The sequence below is a fragment of the Peromyscus maniculatus genome, chromosome 5 (assembly GCF_049852395.1).
Source record: "Peromyscus maniculatus bairdii isolate BWxNUB_F1_BW_parent chromosome 5, HU_Pman_BW_mat_3.1, whole genome shotgun sequence".
Taxonomy (NCBI): domain Eukaryota; kingdom Metazoa; phylum Chordata; class Mammalia; order Rodentia; family Cricetidae; genus Peromyscus; species Peromyscus maniculatus.
The window spans coordinates 105,716,372-105,734,575 of NC_134856.1; the positions used below are offsets into that span (position 1 = coordinate 105,716,372).

The 18,204-nt window shown below is 48.3% G+C and overlaps 1 protein-coding gene across 21 annotated transcripts in view; it reads right to left on the reverse strand.

Moving 5' to 3' along the window:
* The window catches only part of Carmil1 (capping protein regulator and myosin 1 linker 1), a 293,644-nt gene that overhangs the window by 171,240 nt on the left and 104,200 nt on the right, over positions 1 to 18,204 (reverse strand). For all 21 annotated transcript variants that reach the window (XM_042278284.2, XM_076573044.1, XM_076573046.1 and 18 more), the window contains one exon: positions 1,477 to 1,527. In XM_042278284.2, coding sequence (XP_042134218.2) covers positions 1,477 to 1,527 — 51 coding nt within the window. The remainder of the gene's footprint in view (positions 1 to 1,476; positions 1,528 to 18,204) is intronic.

Consider the following 18,204-nt stretch of genomic DNA (forward strand, 5'->3'; position numbering starts at 1 on the left):
CCCAGGTTAGCCTGGAATTAATTCATTATGTAGCTGAGGATGCCCTTTAACTCCTGAACCTCGTGTCTCTACCCCCCTAGTGCTAGAATCGTGTGTAAGAGCCAGCACATTCAGCTTTGGAGTCTTCCCTTCAGTAGGGCAAGCTATTTTTCTCAAGCCCGGAAGAACTCCCTCTGCAATAAAGCAGCATTAGCTCTGTTACAGGCAGCCGTCCGGATGTGCCTCCATCCCCACCCCCACCCCCACCCCCACCCCGCCTCTCCATCCTTGCCCCTGTCCTGTTCTAAGCTTACTATGTAGCCTAAGCTGGCCTGGAACCCACGACCCTCCTCTCTCAGATTCTGAAGTGCAATACCACACCAGCTCTGCCTTGGGTATTTTAGAGAGAATTTAGTCCAGCCTTGCTGCCATAGTCACCGATTAGTTTACACCACAGTAAACATGTATCACTTTACATGTCAAAGGGTGAGAACCTGAAGTACCTTTCCTTAGAGAAGCTTGTAAGCTTGGAGCTTAGTATGCAGCTCACACCTGGGAAGCTGAGGAAGGAGGGGTGCTGTGAGTTCAAGGTCAGCCTGAGGTACACAGGGAGTATGGGGCCAGAGAAAGAAACTAAGGAAAGGGAAGAGGCAAGGGAAGGAGGAGGGGAGGGCAGGGGAAGGGGGAAGGGGGAGTGAAGGGAGGGGTGGGGGAAAGAAAGGAGAGAAGGGGGGTAGAAAAAAGGGAGGGGGAAGAGGAAGTTAATGGAGGAAAGGAAGGAAGAGGGAAAAGGAAAAGAAGGAAAGGGTGGGAAGATGAGAAGAGAAGGGAGGAGGTGAGGCAGGAAAGAAGAGAGTGGGAGAGGGAGGGGTGGGGAGGGAAGAGAGGAGGGGAGGGGACAGGGAGTTTGAAATGTTCTTTCCATGGGCAGAACAAACGAGAGGGCTGCGGCGCTCACAACCCGGCACGCCCCTTCAGAACCAGGATTATTGCCCACATATCTAAACCTGACAGACAAACGCTGCTACCGCGGGACTGAGGCAAATAGGAAAGGGACTTGACAGCAGAGCCGAGGGACAAAAGTGACTGGGGACATGGAACACAAGCTGCGTCACCATTTTTCTTGGGATGGCTTTCCACAGAGAGCTGAAAGGAAATGAAAAGCATCCTTCATGACAACCTCTCTGGGGGCCTTCTGGAGAGGAATGAAACAAAATGTGTGCGCTAAGACAACTCTAGACACATCAGTCTAAACCCTACCTCTGTGTAACGAATCTGTGAGCACATGTGGCTTGTCCAATCTGCAGAGAGCATGCATCCCAGAACAGCTGCGAGGGCAGCTCAACACATCTGCAGATGACGACATCATATGGAAATGTCAAAGGTTGGACGCCCCTTCATTTGAGTATCTCTGGATATGTGCAAGAGTTGTGCATGTGGCTGTGTCCTGAGTATGTCTGCCAGTCGGTTTCAGACGGAGAACTTAGCACTGCTTACCTTGGTGGGGATGCGGGCTGACAGGAGGAAGGCTCGGCATGATGTGAGCACCTGTAACAAAAGCAGATGTTGGCGTCAGTACTGCAAATGGATCCGGGGGGCGTCAGTCTCACCTGCCTGACGTCAATGACCCTGAGACCCTAAAACTTTCCCTGTCGCCACTGCGGCAGGTGGCAAGATTCAGTGCTGGAGTGGGGCTTAGTTCTTGTCATAGAAGAGTAAGTGACCAGGGACAGCTTCTTGGTCCCCTAGAATTAGTTCCAGTCCAGGGATGCCTGCATGGAGGCCTATCTTGAACAAGGAACCCATGAACTCTCTGTTGAGCAGCCGGCCCGAAGACTAGGTCACCGTGGCTGAACGAATGGGCAAGGCACTGCAATGTGGCTGTGTTGCACAGTGTCCTAAGTCATCTACGTCGACAGCACACTCAGCGAAGGTCGGTACCTTCTCATTCCCACCCCCCAATGACAAGCGGCACCCAGGTTGGCCCTCCTGTTTCTACCACGAGGGTGCAGGCTGATGGCACTCACATAACGCACAGGCAGAAAAATCAGGCTAGTTTCCAAGAGACCTTCCCAACGCTGCTTCTTTAGAAAGGACACTATTGGACTTTCTTCCTGACAACCAGCTAACGACATCGGGACACCATGGGGTCCTGTGGATCTATAAGCCTCTCTTGCCACCCGAGGACCCCTCTTGAATCCAAAGAAGCTGATGCCTGGCTTTGAGCAGGGTACCGACCTGTTATCTAACTTGGCTCTCTGCACCACAGAGATCCCTATGGGCCTCATGAGCGGGCTTTTGAAGGAGAGAACAAAACCCTGTGAGCAGTAACAGGAGCATTGCCTTCCTTCACTTTCCAAAGAACGTCCTTTTCACTAAATGCCCGTTAAGCAAATGAGACTCATGTACTAATCGAAGAATCCTAGGTTTGAATAGAATCTTAGAAGCTACACGTCAGGACTTGGGGGTGATATGGTTCAGAGTTATAGTGCTTGGCTAGCATGCACTAGAGCAGTGGTTCTCAACCTATGGGTCGCGATCTTTTAGGGGTCAAACAACCCTTTCACAGGGGTTGCCTACCAGACATCCTGCATACCAAATATTTACATTACAATTCGTAACAGTAGCAAAATTACAGTTATGAACCAGCAACAAAAATAATTTCATGGTAAGGGGTCAACACAACGTGATGAACTGTATTAGAAGGTTTTGGCAATCGGAGGGTTGAGAACCACCGCATTAGGACCTAGGTCAGTCTTTACTAAGGAAGAGGGAAGGGGGCTGTGCCCAGGATCCATTCTTGCCTAAAACCTTCACTGCTGGATTTTAGAAGTGGGCCTGCTCTAAACAACTCTAATAAGTTCTGGCAACAGAAGATATCATCATTTGAAGATTTGATATGCCATGAGTCAGTCACAGCTCTTGGGGGCCAGGCAAAGGAACAAAGCAATAAACATGAAAAATGTCAAGGTAAGTGTGGGCAGCTTTGCTGGTCATGAGAATGAATGTAGGATGCAGAGAGCCTGAGAGAAGCAACCTAAGAGGAAGAGACATTTCTTTTGTCTGGTGGGTCAGAGATCAGCCCATGACCACTTACGTTCATTGGGGGTCAGAGATCAGAACAGTATAGCAGGCCATACATGGAGGAGCACATCTGTAACTACTTCTTGGTAGCCAGGAAGAATGAGAAGTGGAGAGAGCCAGGGTACCAATACCTGGATCCTTTGATGAGTCGATCTCTGTTATACACACTGAACTGTCCGGACGTGTGCCTGTGTTCAAGTTATGGGAGAAACACTATCCTTATTCCCATTTCACGCCAACGGAGCTGGAGCAGACAGAGACTATCCACCTTGTATAGCAAGAATGGGCTTTCCTTGTGATCCCGGTGCTGGCCCCTTCATCCCCCTTTCTGCTTCCTGACTGACGTGTGGGGAGCAGCTCTGCTCCCCCATACTTTCCGCATTCCCACAGCAAGCACAGCAGCACATGGCAGAGCTGGAGTTCTGACTCTAGCTACACTTCTGGGGTGCTTCCTGCTACTCACCCCAGATTCTAATCTTCCTCTAAGAGCCAGATTCCTCAGGCATTGGCAGACATGGAACCCCAAACAAGTCACAGAAGAGTAAAGCCTCATGAAGCAAATAGATACACAGGTCATCAGCAGCCAGAGGGATGAGTGGTACCCTGAGAAAAAGGTGGAGTTCCTATTGGTGAGTCAGAATGCCTTCCCGCCTCCATCTCTCTGGTCATGGCTTGGTCTCTGTCACTGTCACCATCCTCCTCTGTCTGCCTGGGTCCGGATGCAGACCTCGCACGCAGTCTTTGTCCCTCCTCACTGTCTCCCAGTTCTTCCCCTCCGACCCCCTCTCTGCCACTGCTGCCATTTTCCCACCAGATCCCTTCCCAGTCTGCTCCAGCCTCTTCCTTCCCCTGCTTTCTACACCCGTGCAGCCCTTTTTTCCCCAACCCTTTCTCTAAAGGTCACTGTAGACCCTGGGTTGTCCTCAGGCCTTCTGAGAAAACCAACAGACACTGATCACAGAAGAAATACTGCATTCCAGGAGAGCATTTCATCTGCAACACAGTCACAGAGAAGTGTGAACAACGCATAGACGGAAATGAAGAGATGCCTTTGGACATCAATGAGCAGCACACAGGTAATTAAGCACTTACAAGGTCCCCTGTGTGCACCTCATTAATAAGTCTTGAAAACCAATCTCCAAACACGCACTTAAGCAACTGGAACAGGGAAGCATATGGCATTGCTAGCCTTCCACCAGCCACCAAGCTCAGCCAAACTGGGGGTCCTCTCCCGCCACGCCCCTTCCACAGGTGCTATCACAAGGTATTTCTGGGGGTCACGGGCTGAGTATTAAGTAGTATTTGTCATTTAAACATAAAAGCGATAGAAAAGAAAAGCAAAACCACACATTCGCCTTTGAGTGAGGACCATTTCTTGGTCACAGGAGACATGTCGTTTTCTAATGATTATTCTGCTTTCACCCTGGAACTTCACAGGCTCACAGTCTGTGGCCTGGTGTGTCAACCTCCTATCTTTACAAGGATGTGTGGCCGTGCTGTGTAAGTGCACAGGATCCTTTTGAAGTTGGACACAGTTCAAAATAAGTTGTTTGAGAAGAGATGCATCCATGAGGAAGCCCAGGCTTTGAAGGAAGACAGACAAGCCATGAAAGATTTGTGCTGGCTGGTCCTACTTTCTGAGAGCTAGCTCCAGTCTCCAGGGTCATGTGGAAGTTCTCAGAAAAATTATAACAAAGGAGAAGTGAAGTAGAGCCGATCTTTCAGCACCTCAGAGCACAGTGTGACAACACAGTGTGTCCGGAGAGCACAGTGGGTCTGGAGAGCACAGTGGGTCCGGAGAGCACAGTGTGACAACACAGTGGGTCCAGAGAGCACAGTGGGTCCAGAGAGCACAGTGGGTCTGGAGAACACAGTGGGTCCGGAGAGCACAGTGGGTCCGGAGAGCACAGTGGGTCTGGAGAACACAGTGGGTCCGGAGAGCACAGTGGGTCCGGAGAGCACAGTGGGTCTGGAGAACACAGTGGGTCCGGAGAGCACAGTGGGTCCGGAGAGCACAGTGGGTCTGGAGGGCACAGTGGGTCCGGAGAGCACAGTGGGTCCGGAGAGCACAGTGGGTCTGGAGAACACAGTGGGTCGGGAGAGCATAGTGGGTCCAGAGAACACAGTGGGTCGGGAGAGCACAGTGGGTCCGGAGAACACAGTGGGTCCGGAGAACACAGTGGGTCTGGAGAACACAGTGGGTCCAGAGAACACAGTGGGTCTGGAGAGCATAGTGGGTCTGGAGAGCACAGTGGGTCGGGAGAGCACAGTGGGTCCGGAGAGCACAGTGGGTCTGTTGAGCACAGTGGGTCCTCTTATTTCAAGACTGAAAGCTACAGACACTATCATTCTGAACCATGCCTCTTCCTTTACCGGCACAAACTGAGTCAATAAATGAGGCTCCAGCCATGCTGGGAAGGCCCATCCATCCACGCAGTTTCCAAACTGCCCCAAGATGTAGCCCCAGAGGATTTGCAGGCACAGGTATGGATTCTACCTACATGGGAACGGCCAGGATCATACTCATGGGGGATGTGCTTGAGTAACCCTTCACCTTGGTGTGACCACACACCTCACAAGAACCAGCTTAGGGGAAGAGGCCGAGTTTGGGCTTACAGTTCAAGGGGCTACAGTCCCCTGAGGCAGGGAAGGCGCTATGGGAGGAGCATATGGTGAGCTGGTAGCACTGTGTCGTAGACAGGAAGCAGAGAGCAGCCAGAAAGCAGAGCAGACCTCATGCAGTAACCCAAGCAGTGGGCTCCTAAGACACCCTAAGTTCCACAACCTTCCCCAACAGCACCGTACACTGGGGACCAAGTGTGGGCTCCACACCCTAAGTTCCACAACCTTCCCCAACAGCACCGTACACTGGGGACCAAGTGTGCGCTCCACACCCTAAGTTCCAGAACCTTCCCCAACAGCACCGTACACTGGGGACCAAGTGTGGGCTCCTAAGACACCCTAAGTTCCACAACCTTCCCCAACAGCACCGTACACTGGGGACCAAGTGTTCGACCACATATTCTTCATGCTCAAACCAAAACCTCCTCAATGACCAGGACTTCCATCATGGCCAAACCTCCTCATTTCGGAGGACATTTCCGGTGTTGGCACCGAGAATCTTGTCGGGAACCAGGTCAACCTACATGCCTGGATTTGGGCTTCAGGAAAAACTTGGATTGAAATTCGGGTTCTCTCACTCTCTTCCACAAAGCTGACACGCCCAGCAGATGAAAGGTTGCGGGCAGTGTCAAGTGAGGAAATGAGACACTCAGGCAAGAACAGCCACCCCCAGGACCGTGATGAGGAAACAGCAGTTGACAGCAGAGTGTCGCTCCAGCACCTAGCACACGCTTACTGAACACAAGCTTTCCTTATCAATCTTTCTTTAGGTCTCAAGGGGTACGCAGGTCCACTTCCTCAGTTTTGTTCAACAAAACAAAACCCTAAGCTGAAATTTTCTGTCAATACACAAATTTTGACCTTGAAGGAGAAAAATTTTCTTGCAAAGTTAAAAAAAAAAAAAATGAGGAAAGGTAACGTGATAACTCACACCTGTAATCACACCTGGGGGCTGAGGCAGAAGGATCACTGTCACTTCCAGACTTGAGCTACTGAGTAAGAAACCTTGACTAGGGGAGCTGGAGAGATGGCTCAGAGGTTAAGAGCACTGGCTGCTCTTCCAGAGGTCCTGAGTTCAATTCCCAGCAACCACATGGTGGCTCACAACCATCTGTAATGAGATCTGGTGCCCTCTTCTGGCCTGCAGGCAGAACACTGTATACATAATAAATAATAAGCCTTTAAAAAAAAAAGAAAAGAAAAAAGAAACCTTGACTCTAAGACACCGGGAGAGTGGAGTATGGAGAACTTACATACACGTAGTCAAGGGACCCTCATCACCAAGAGCAAAGGCATCACTGCCCTCCAGCCCCAAAGACTCATTCTCCCACAGAGGCTTAGTGTGCACCCCACAGGGCCACCTCTAATGAGTTCCATCTGATCTTCACGGAAAGGCAGGCACCTGCCCCTTTCTTCTAAAGGAATTCCGATCAAAGGCTCACTCGGCAGTACTTTCTAAAAACTCTGCACACTGTTAAAGTACACGGCTCACAGCGATGCCTACATTTTCTTACAGGGGTGATGCGCTCTGAGGTGGACCCCGGAACCCTCTCCAACACTAATAAGAATGTTACCCTTTTAATTTCATTGCCTAAACCCACGCTCATGCAGGGATCTTACACCCTGAGGGTCTTACACCCTGAGGCATCCTGTAAATTCCAAGCAAACCAAATGATAATAGTTGTTCTCCTCTCTTCCAAACGCCCAGCCCCTTGGGGATCATCTGCAAGCCTTGTGTGATCCACCACACACACCTGAGTAAGGAGCACGGGCAAGTGGTGAGAAGGCTGGGTGACAGATACTGGGAGATTCCTGCAAGGTCACATGGGTTTTAAGGCTCTTAGCACCACACACCGCCACAGTAGCCACCGAGCTTTCTAGCTGAGGCGGGAGGACACTTTACCCAAAAGGAACATCAGAAATGCTTCAAGGTAGGGCCACCCCACATCCCAGATCCCAAGTCCCTCTTTTTTTTTTTTTTTTTGTTTTGTTTTGTTTTGGTTTGGTTTGGTTTGGTTTGGTTTGGTTTGGTTTTTGGTTTTTGGTTTTTGGTTTTTGGTTTTTCGAGACAAGGTTTCTCTGTGTAGCTTTGGAGCCTGTCCTGGAACTCACTCTGTAGCCCAGGCCTGCCTCGAACTCACAGAGATCCACCTGCCTCTGCCTCCCTAGTGCTGGGATTAAAGGCGTGCGCCACCACCGCCCAGCTCCAAGTCCCTTTCAAAACGGAAGCATCATTCCTGATTGGCAAGTGTGGGTTCTCCCGTCACTACTAAGTGTTCTCACTGTACAATACAGCCTGGCACAGGATTCACCAACTATGGCAAAAGCATACATCCATCTCTTTTGTGGAGTGTGGTGGGGACTGCTGCTTATTTGGTTTCATTTTTAGTTTTAGGAGATGAAGCCTTGCTATGTCGCCCTTGAGCTTGAGTTTCCTACCTCCTAAGGCAGTTGTGAGCTACCCCATGAGATGGCTCAGCAGGTGAGGGCATTTGCTGCTCTTCTAGCAACAGTAGACCTTGCTCATAGTCGGGTCACTCAGCTAGCTTTTCCACTCAGGTTAAATCTAGACACCTCTCCTCTCGGCTTCATTGCATTATAGTCATGCTATAAATTGAATTATAACCAAATTTAAACAGTGTAATGTGTCTGGGTCCCTGTGTCCAGCTTCATACTTTTGTAAATAGGGTTGTTGGATTTTTTTATTTTTTTTATTTTATTTATTTATTTATTTATTTAGAGACAACATTTCTTTGTGTAACATCATTGGCTGTCCAGGAACTCGCTTTGTAGACCAGGCTTGCCTCAAACTCACAAAGGTTTGCCTGCCTCTGGCTCTGCTTCCCAAGTGCTAGGATTAAAGGCGTGCACCACCATACCTGCCTGGCTCAGTTTTACTGTTATATAACCACAGCAGTTTGTAAAATATATCATCTATGGCATTTAAAGAATTTGAATTATGTGTACTTAGATGTGTCCACATGGGAGCATGCGCACGTGAGTTCAAGTGCACTGGGGCTCATGATTGGGTGCCAGGTCCCCTGGAGCTGGAGTCAGAGGCAATTACATACCATCTGATAGGCGTGCTGGGTCTAGCAGTGTCCGGCTGTGACTACAGCATCAGTATTTACTATTTCTATGACCTTGAGGCAAATTACTAAACCTTTGCTATGCCTCAGTTTCTTCCTTTGTGACTGAGAGCAATAAACCCAGTGTGGCGGCACATACTTATAATCCCAATCTCAAGAGGCTAAAACAAGAGGAACAGTGACTTTGAAGCCAGTCTATACTACGTAGTGAGAACCTGTCTCAAAACAAATAAGGGGGGGGACGGGACGACCCAAGGGTTGGGGAGGTGGCTCAGTGGGTAAAGAGTCTGCCATCAAATAAAAGCATGAAGAATGGAGTTAAATGCCAGGAAGACACAGCAGCCAACCTGTGTCCCCAGTGCTTAGAAGATGGAGCGGGGGATCCACAGAACAAACTGACTGGTGGCACTAGCTGGATAAGTGAGCTCCGGGCTCAAGTGAGAGACCCTGACTCAATATGTACAGCAGAGAACGAATCAAGGAAGAGGTCTGACACCAACTTGTGGCCTTCACATACACACACACACACACACACACACACACACACACACACACTGTGCACACAAACAATTAAGAATTTTAAAATAGTATCTGTGTTTCATAGAGCTGTGAGGGTTAAATGAGCTAATACACAAAGTGCTCAAAGGGATTCTGTTCTATGGGGCATGGTATAGTGTCTTTCTATATTGTTATAATTGAATTTATAGTATAACCATAATGTAATGAAACTGAGGGGAGAGGCATCTAGATTTAGCCTGAGTGAATAAGCTAATCGGGTGAACCAACTGTGAATAGCTTTAATGTCTCTGGAGGAGCATGGAGGAGCAGCAGGTCCACTTAACTGCTGAGCTATCTCAGCACCCACAGTGGGTAGGGTAGCTCACAGCTGCCTGTAACTCAGGCTCCAGAGGAATCTGATGCCCTCTTCTGGCCTACACAGGCAATGCAAATACACAGAGTACATATTCATACTCAGACACACACACAACACATAAATCTTTTTTTTACTTAAAAAAAATACACTAATTATATCAGCTTAATTGAGAGAGAGAGAGAGAGAGAGAGAGAGAGAGAGAGAGAGAGAGAGAGAGAGAGAGATTGAATTTGCCTATAATCCCAGAACTTGGGGAAAGAAAGGCCATGAGTACAAGGCCAGTCTGGGCTGCACTATGAGATACTGTTATTCATGAATGAATGAAGTGAATGAGTGAATGAATGTTGAAATGAGTTTTTAAGTTACATTCCAAAATTCTGAACCCTGTCTTGCTTAGGCCCTCTCTGGGCTTCCCTGCCCTTGGTGTATGTGGACTTCTAGGAATAACAGGCCCCTGGTGGTAAATGTTTACTAAAAGGATGTCACTCTCGTGGTCCTGATCCTGCAGAAAGGGACAAGAAGCCGCTGAGGTCAGCTTCTATTCTGGTGCCTGGCGCCAGCAGAGGCTTTGTGCTCTAACACCTGTGCAAATCCTTTCCTCCCGCCTGGTTATTTCTGCTTACACAGAAATGGAATGTTTACACACGGCTTGTCAGACATAATCGCTCCATTCTTCCTGCTATCCCATTGCTGCGAGCTGGAAGAAGTCAAGCATGCAGGAAACAAACCAGCTGAACCTCTCCCCACAGGTGAGCATGCGCCTCCTTCAAAACAGTATCAATGCTGGGTGCTTTTTCGGTTTATTTTAATGGACAGGTTCTCGCTATGTAACACTGCCTGGCATAGAATTCACTGTGTTTGCCAGGCTGACCTCAAACTACCACAATTGTCCTGTCTCTGCCTCTTGAGCACTCAGATTACGGGCGTGAACCACCATGTCCAGTCGGTTCTAAATTATACATTTAAAATACCAGGTGATACAAAATTCTGTAATCTAACACATGATTTTTTAATGACATTTTTAAAGACAGGGGAGTAGCACAATGTTTTTAATTACAGTGCCCTAGTAGTGACACATAGTCAGAAACAGGCCTTCTTTTAAAGTGTCTTAGGGCTGGAGGGACAGCCCAGAAGTTAAGAGCACTTACCACTCTTTTCAAAGGGCCAAAAGTCCAGCTCTTAGAACTCACGTCAGGTGGCCCACAAGCAGCTGTAACTCCAGCTCTGAATGATCCACCACAAACCAACAGCAACAATGAATGATGGACTGGAAGCAAGACCAAGTTCAATTCTGTTAATGTCCCCTCATCACCTACCTAGCTTCTGAACTCCATGGATACACACACACACACACACACACACACACACACACACACACACACCCATGTGCACATAAAAAAAAACAAACAAATAAATGGAGGCATCATGATCACAGGCACTAGAATGAGACCTTCTTAGGCCCAGGGCGAAGGTAAATCAAAGGCCAAGCTCTAGACCCAGATCAGAGGGTTCATATGGAAGCTTCATGAGGAGGCACTTGGCCTGCATGGCAGCATTTCTGGCCACACCGGCCAGTACCTTCCGACTCTCTAGACATAAGCAAGCTTGTACGAGAAGTCCTTCCAGCTGAATCAACTCTCATCATTTCCCCTTGTCCAACCCTCTCCAGATCCACATCCCATGCAAGAGTCCTTCATCCTGTGCATCACATCCGACAAGGGCCAGGCCGTGCAAGATCACTCCAAAGGACAGACAGTAACAGTGACAGCCCACGACTGTGGCCAGTGCACGCCTTGGGAGAGCACGTCCTCAGACAAAAGGACCGATGATGACAGCTAACAACTGGACAAGTGCAGGACAGGAATGCAAGGTGTCATTTGTCTTTGTGTCGTTCGACCGCCACATACACCCTCCCCCACCCACTTACAGAATTTCAGCCTCACAATCCGTGTGTGGCCAGCCCACAGAGGCACAGGTATCCCTTCTTCCCTTTTGTCCTGTTAGAATAATCAAATAAAAAAAAAAATGTGTTCTCTTTCCTTCCTCAGAGCAAACCTACAAAACAGTCTCCCACTTTGCGAAAGTGCAGGTGGCTCAGAGCCCAAGGACCTGACTCCACCTAATATGATTATAAAATAGAGGTGGAGGAGTGAGAATATGCACTCATTCCAGAGAAGAGAAACGGAGAGGGGATATGGTAACAGCCAGCAACAACGAACATGGGATGGAATTCCACGTCGAATTCTCCTGGTAATGCCCACTCGCTGGCTACCTGACCACTTCCAAACGCTTCCAGCATTCTCTGACCTCTAAGGTGCCTTTAGAGCAGGCGAGAGGATTAACTCAGTTGGGGCACTGAAGACCAGGTGCTCGCCTAAATACTTCAGTTAACTTCACACGTGGCCCCAAGACCCGGGGCCCCAAGACCCGGCTCCACTCTGCCTTCGCGGCCCCACATATGTCCTCAGGAACAATGGTGCCTCCATTCACACAGAATACTACATCCTGAAGATGAGCCACCCTAGTACAAATTCTGACTCACTGCAAAACCTCGCAAGCACGGGATTTTTAGGCAGCTGTATCTCTGTGCCCTGCCTGTTCTCCTGATTGTAGAACTAAGGGCCACACTGCCCACCTCGGTGAGGCTGTCACAAGTGTTCAAAATGTGGGCTCTTCCTCCACGTGGTCTTCCCATCCCTCGACCTCCTCCTCCATCCCACCACGCCCTGGCCTGGGCTGGTTATTACCTCTAAGATGTCCTTTCTGTTTGTTTGGTGTGATGCTTGGGCTCATCCTACAACTTCAAAGGCAATAGTCAACCGTTCCGCTGTCATCTCCCCGGCTACCTTGAGGATTGCTAACTCAGGCATCCTTCTTTCTGCCACCTCCTTCTCCTTCTTCTCCCCTTCTAGGAGTGGGAGTATGGTCATGCCATCATAAGAGCTTGGAACATCTTGCCTACCTTCGCAGGACTGCCAAGCCATAAATAAAGTATGGCTTCCCTTCCCCAGAGTGCTATCCATGAATGCTGCACAGCTCTTGCAGGCCCCTTCAGCTTCCTTCCCCATTTTAACACAGCTTTTCAGAACAGGTTTGTATCCTCAGTCGGAGGTTTGGGGACAAAATCACTACTCTGGTATTCAAAAGTGGCTTCTCTCCCACAACTCAACTGAAATTCCTCTTACAGAATTCTTGATCAACTTTCTGTTTCCTGGGTTGGTCTTGAATTCCTCAACTCCAGCCACCCCAACCTTAGTTTCCAGAGCATGGGGGTTACAGGCTTACTATGCCACACCCTGCTTTTAAATGCTCCCCCTCCCACTGCTGGCTCATCCCACCCCCCAACTCACATTCCAACCTAAAGGACATCTCTAAGGAAGAACCTGAGACTCATGTGTCCCTGTCACAGACTCCCATCCTACTTTCCCAGAACAATCGGAATGCTGGGATTGTGTATGTCTTATCTGCCAACCTTACCAGACCATAGGGTATGTGGGAAGAGGAAAAGGCTGTGTCCTCTTCATTCAGTGCCCCCATGGTACCTGGCACACAGCCTGCTTGCATCTCTGCCTCATGAACGCTCACTTTTCTTCCTTGCTTTATTTCCAGCAGCAAAAATTCTAGATTTTAGAAGGGGAGAAGTTGCTACACCTGTGATACTGATTATTTTTATTTCACGTGTCTGAGAGTATTCTGCCTAAATGCATGTCTGGGGTGTGCAATGCCGGTTGAGGTCAGATCCCTGGAGCTCACAGACAGCTGGGAGTCACCATGTGGGTCTAAGAATTGAACTCAGGTCCTCTGGAAAAGCAGCCATTGCTCTCAACCACTGAGCCATCTCTCCAGCACCTATGAATCTAATTCTAAAATCTGAATTCTCTCTAGCACCATCCTCTGCCTACCATGTAACTAATACATCCTTCTGAGTTAATTATCATATTCCATAAGGAAAAGACCAGAAAATCTTCTGTTTCCAACTTACCTGCACCCTCTTCAAACACATCTACTAGCTGTCCAAAGAAGAGGAACAAGGAAAAAAACTAGCAGAGGAGAGCTACGGGGCGTCGGGCACTGCTGTCTGCCTGCTGCCTACTGTGCTCAAAGACCCAATGAAACAGCTCCAGCCTTCTGCACTGCCCAGGGGCTGCGACGTCACTTCCGCAATGGATGAGGGCTCAGGGAAACCCACTTTAATAAAAGCTTTCAGATGTCTGCTCATGGAAGTTAATGATGGATGAAGGATGGGTCAGGATCCCAGTGAGAAAGACTTTACAGGAAATATAAAAATTATCATGTATTATTTTATTGACAATTGATAGATAATTTAAATACTACAGACGCCATCTTTGAAAGCCAGGGCACAGAGTTGGGCCTGTTTGCACTCAAGAGATGGAAGTAGAAAGATTATCAAGTATGAGAGTATCCTGGTTACACGGCAAATCCCAGGTCAGCCAGAACTGCACAGAGAAAATTTATCTCAAAATCACAAAGAAAGTGAGGCATGATGGAAAAGCATGCTGAGGAGGTTTTTCTTTCTTTCTTTCTTTTTTTCTAAGATGGCACAATTTTTCTTCCTCAGAGCTACGTGGAGAAGTGTTTTGCTCGGAGAACAGAGAAATCATCATTCCTCTATTACGGCCACTAAGTGCCCTGCCAAATGGGCAGAGTTTTTGAAATCAAACTGTTTGCATCCGAGGGAAGAAGTTAAAAGTTGCAAGGCTCCTGCACCAACTCTTCCACCAGCCCTGCCTCTGCCTCCCTTCTGAGCAGGGAGTAGCAGAAAGTAGGTGACTCTTCCTTCTTTAACGCCCCCAACCCTTCCCAAAGTGTCCCCTCTGTGCTGGCCGCAGACCAGATGCTCAACCTGGCATCCGTGACTTCCCATGGCTGGGGACTGGCTTCCAACTCTATAAACTGCAGAGCAGATCCTTCCCCCACTGCCTCTATCTATGGACCTCTAATACCCCGGCTCTGACTCTTCTGCATCCCCCAGGGCGCTGGTGTGATGGCTACAGCCAACAGGAAACTGAGCAGACCTCCAGCCCCACCCCCTTCTCCCCACATTCCACACCAGGAACTCTGGGTAAACCCCCTTCTTCCTGAGCCCATGAGGGAGCAGGAGGAGAACTTAGGTCTCCCACAGAGGCAGACGAATGAAATGGCCTGAAACCAGAGCAATGGCTGTGTGGGTAGAAACCAGCTTCCACCTGGGGATGCTCCTTACCAGGAGGGGGCTTGGGCTTTTCTCTCTTGCAAATAATGAATTTAAATTTGTAGGAACCTTTGTTTCCAAAACAACAGATTCCCTTTCAAACCAAGAGTAGTGGCACACCTCTATAATCCCAGCACTTAGGAGGAAAAAGGGGGAGGATTCCACTTTTAAAATCATCTCCCACCTCCCAAGGCAGGGGTGGTGGGAGAGTAACAAACAAAAACCAAAATAGTCACTTCAGTATGCTTGATCTATTCCATTTTCTTTCTGGGCCATGGTGAAATACGATCAAAGTCAATATTAAATATTTAAGTAAATAGTTTATTCATTCAACAAACAAATAATTACTCTGGCTGCACGGTGCTAGACACTAAATAGTAAAGGATGCAGGCTCTGCCTTCCAGTGGCTCATATTCTACTGGAGTGGCGACACATTACAGGCAAATAAGACATGGGTCCATGACTAGTGGTAAGTGAAGTGGAGAAACACATGGCATTGGGGAAACAGGGCTAACAATGATGGCGTACCTGTAACCCCAAAACTCAGCCAAGGCATGAGAATTGCCCCAAGCTTAAGGCCAGCCTGGGCTACATAGCAAGTTTCAGGCCAGCTGACCTACATAGTGGGGGGGGGGGGGGGGGGGGGGCGGGAAGAAAGGGGAAGCCTTGCAGTCTGGGGGATGGGAACAGACGATGCCATGCTGGTAAGACCCCACATGGGTATCTTAAGATAAGAGTGGTCCAAGCAGAGAAATCAGTATCTGCTCAATTGGAGGCCAAAAAAGAGCTTCTGGCAGCTGGAAGACAAAAGCTGACAGCTCAGGAGGCTGCCACTGGGACCCAGAGATCTGAGGCCTAAGACAAGTGACCACACTCTGCTCCCACTGGTGACCGAGGTGGCTGCCAACTAGAAAGTGGGCAGGAGGGCAGAGCGTACCCAGGTGGACTCAGTTGGGAGGCAGCTGCTACGATTCAGAAGAGGGTCGACAACAGCAGGCATGCAATGGAGAGAGGCATCCTAAGACTCTGTGCAGTAAGAATGGAGCCCAACTGTTTTTGGTGATGGAAAATACTTGAAACTAAGATTTATTTCACCAAAAGTTGCCAGTTTGACTTATACTCATGAAATAATTATATAACAACTCAAGACGACCTGTGACTCCGGGTCTTCTAGATTGATCTAGATAAAGTCTTACCTAATAAAGCAAGAAGACTGCGTGGAGTTGGTTGATGGGCTCATTGTTGAAGCAGCATCTCACTCTGGCCCAGGTTGGCCTGTAGTTGAGATTGGCTCAAGCTGACAAGGATCTTCCCGCCTCAGCCCCCTAAATGCTAGAATTACGATTAGGAGCCCCCACACCTAGCTAGGCAAGGAAATGTTTACAGAAAAAGTGCAACTTCAAAGCAAACTGGTCCAGCAAGATGGCTGAGGTAGTAGTGGCACCTGCCGCCAACGCTGATGACCTGAGTTTGATCTCTGCAGCCCACATGGTAAAAGAGCCAAGTTGCCTTCTGACACCCACACGTGCGCCTATATACATACGTGCAAATACATACATTCACACAAATAAATAAGCAATTGTAATAAAAATTTGTCTTAATAAAAGCAAAGAACTCATTCCAGGGTTTTTCAAATATTCTCTGAAGCTTTAGCAGAACAGCGACATCCTTATTCTGAATAGAGGAAAATGGTTCTTTTATCAGAATGATGCCCAACCACCATCCTGCCCCTTCATCATTTCAAAATCATAATAAGCCAGATGTTCTAATTCTAAAGAGTAACTTTGAGGAAGAAAAGGACAAGGCTATCTTTTTACACTCTCCATTCTTCTAGAACACTGCTCTCACAGAACTTTCCACCAATGTCCTGTTTGTGGATATCCTGACACATAATCCACTGGCCACATGTGGATAGAGTAAGTATATAAGCATTTGCAATGTGACTAGAGTAACCGAGGGTTTTATTTACGTTCTGTGAAGTTAACATGGGCCTTGTGGCTGATAGTTACCATATTAGACCTCCATATTACCTCCAGAAAAAAATTCCACCACGCATTCACGAATTACTTTTCAAGTGTCCTACTTAACACTGTCAACTTGACATCCTAGAATAACCTAGAAAGAATCACAATTGAGTAATTGCCTTTATCAGGCTGGCCTGTGACATGTCCATGAGGGGTTGTCTTGATTGTTAATTGATGTAGGGTAGGAGGGCCCAGCCCACTGTGGGTAGTGCCATTCCCCTGGCAGGTGGTCCTGGAGTACATGAGGAAGGCAGATGAGCATAAGCCTGTGAGTGAGCCAGCAAGCAGGATTCCTCCATGGTTTCTGCCCTGCCTTCCCTTGAGGGTGGCCTGTACGCCGAAATAAACCATTACTTCCCCTCCATGTTGCTTTTGGTGCTGGTATCTGCCACAGCAAAAAAACACAAACTAAAATAAGCAAACAAAATAAATTCATGGGCTCTAAAAGGCCATGTTCTATTTTATTACCATCAAAGTCTCCTGTTTTTCACACAAGATGCACTTTCCTAGTGTTTATGCAAGTCTACTATATCCCAGGCCATCCCTTACTTTGGCAATATCATTCAGATGAGATTTCCTCCCCTGATCTGGATTCAATGCTAACATCTTGCATGCCGCATGGAAATAAAGACTTAAGAGCTGTCTTCCCGGCTCTAGGTTAAAGGCCCCTCGCAGCATCAGCATCTCATTTCTTCTCCAGATCACAGCCAATGGCAAGGCTGGGTCAGCCTCAGCATTTCCCGCTTTTAAAGATTCCAGGCAGAGGAAGATTAAGAGCAGTCTGCTTCACAGTGTATCCTCCGCTTAATCAGAAAAGGAGAGCTCGGAAGAAAATTACTTCAAAAGGAGACGAAGAAAACTGCACACAAGTCCATAATCTCCCAGTTCAAAGGCAGCTGGCAGCCAGGCCTCAAAATGCCAACTGCTGAGGAAACCCAGTTCCTGCCTCTGTCTGTCCTTTAGGCTGGACTTTCAAGGCTTCCAGGCATCTCAGCAATGGCCCCAAGGTCTGCCAAGATCCTGATACACAACCAAGTGAAGAGGACTAGGTAACGAGGCTGGGGCCCCATTCATGAGTTGCCTACTGCTATACCAGGGTTCATTTGTTCCCCACCAAGTCCTCACAGATTCAATGAACAGGACAACGGTGTTCAGGGACAATCTTTAGCCTGACAGCTGGAGAACGAGCCATCATCCACCTTGCCCTTGAACCTCAGAGGCTAACCCTGCAGACAGCACTGACTCGCATATCCCAGAGGGAAACAGGGCAGGCAGGTCAATTAAGTTTACAGTCGTCTTTGAAATCAGTTAAATTCCTTG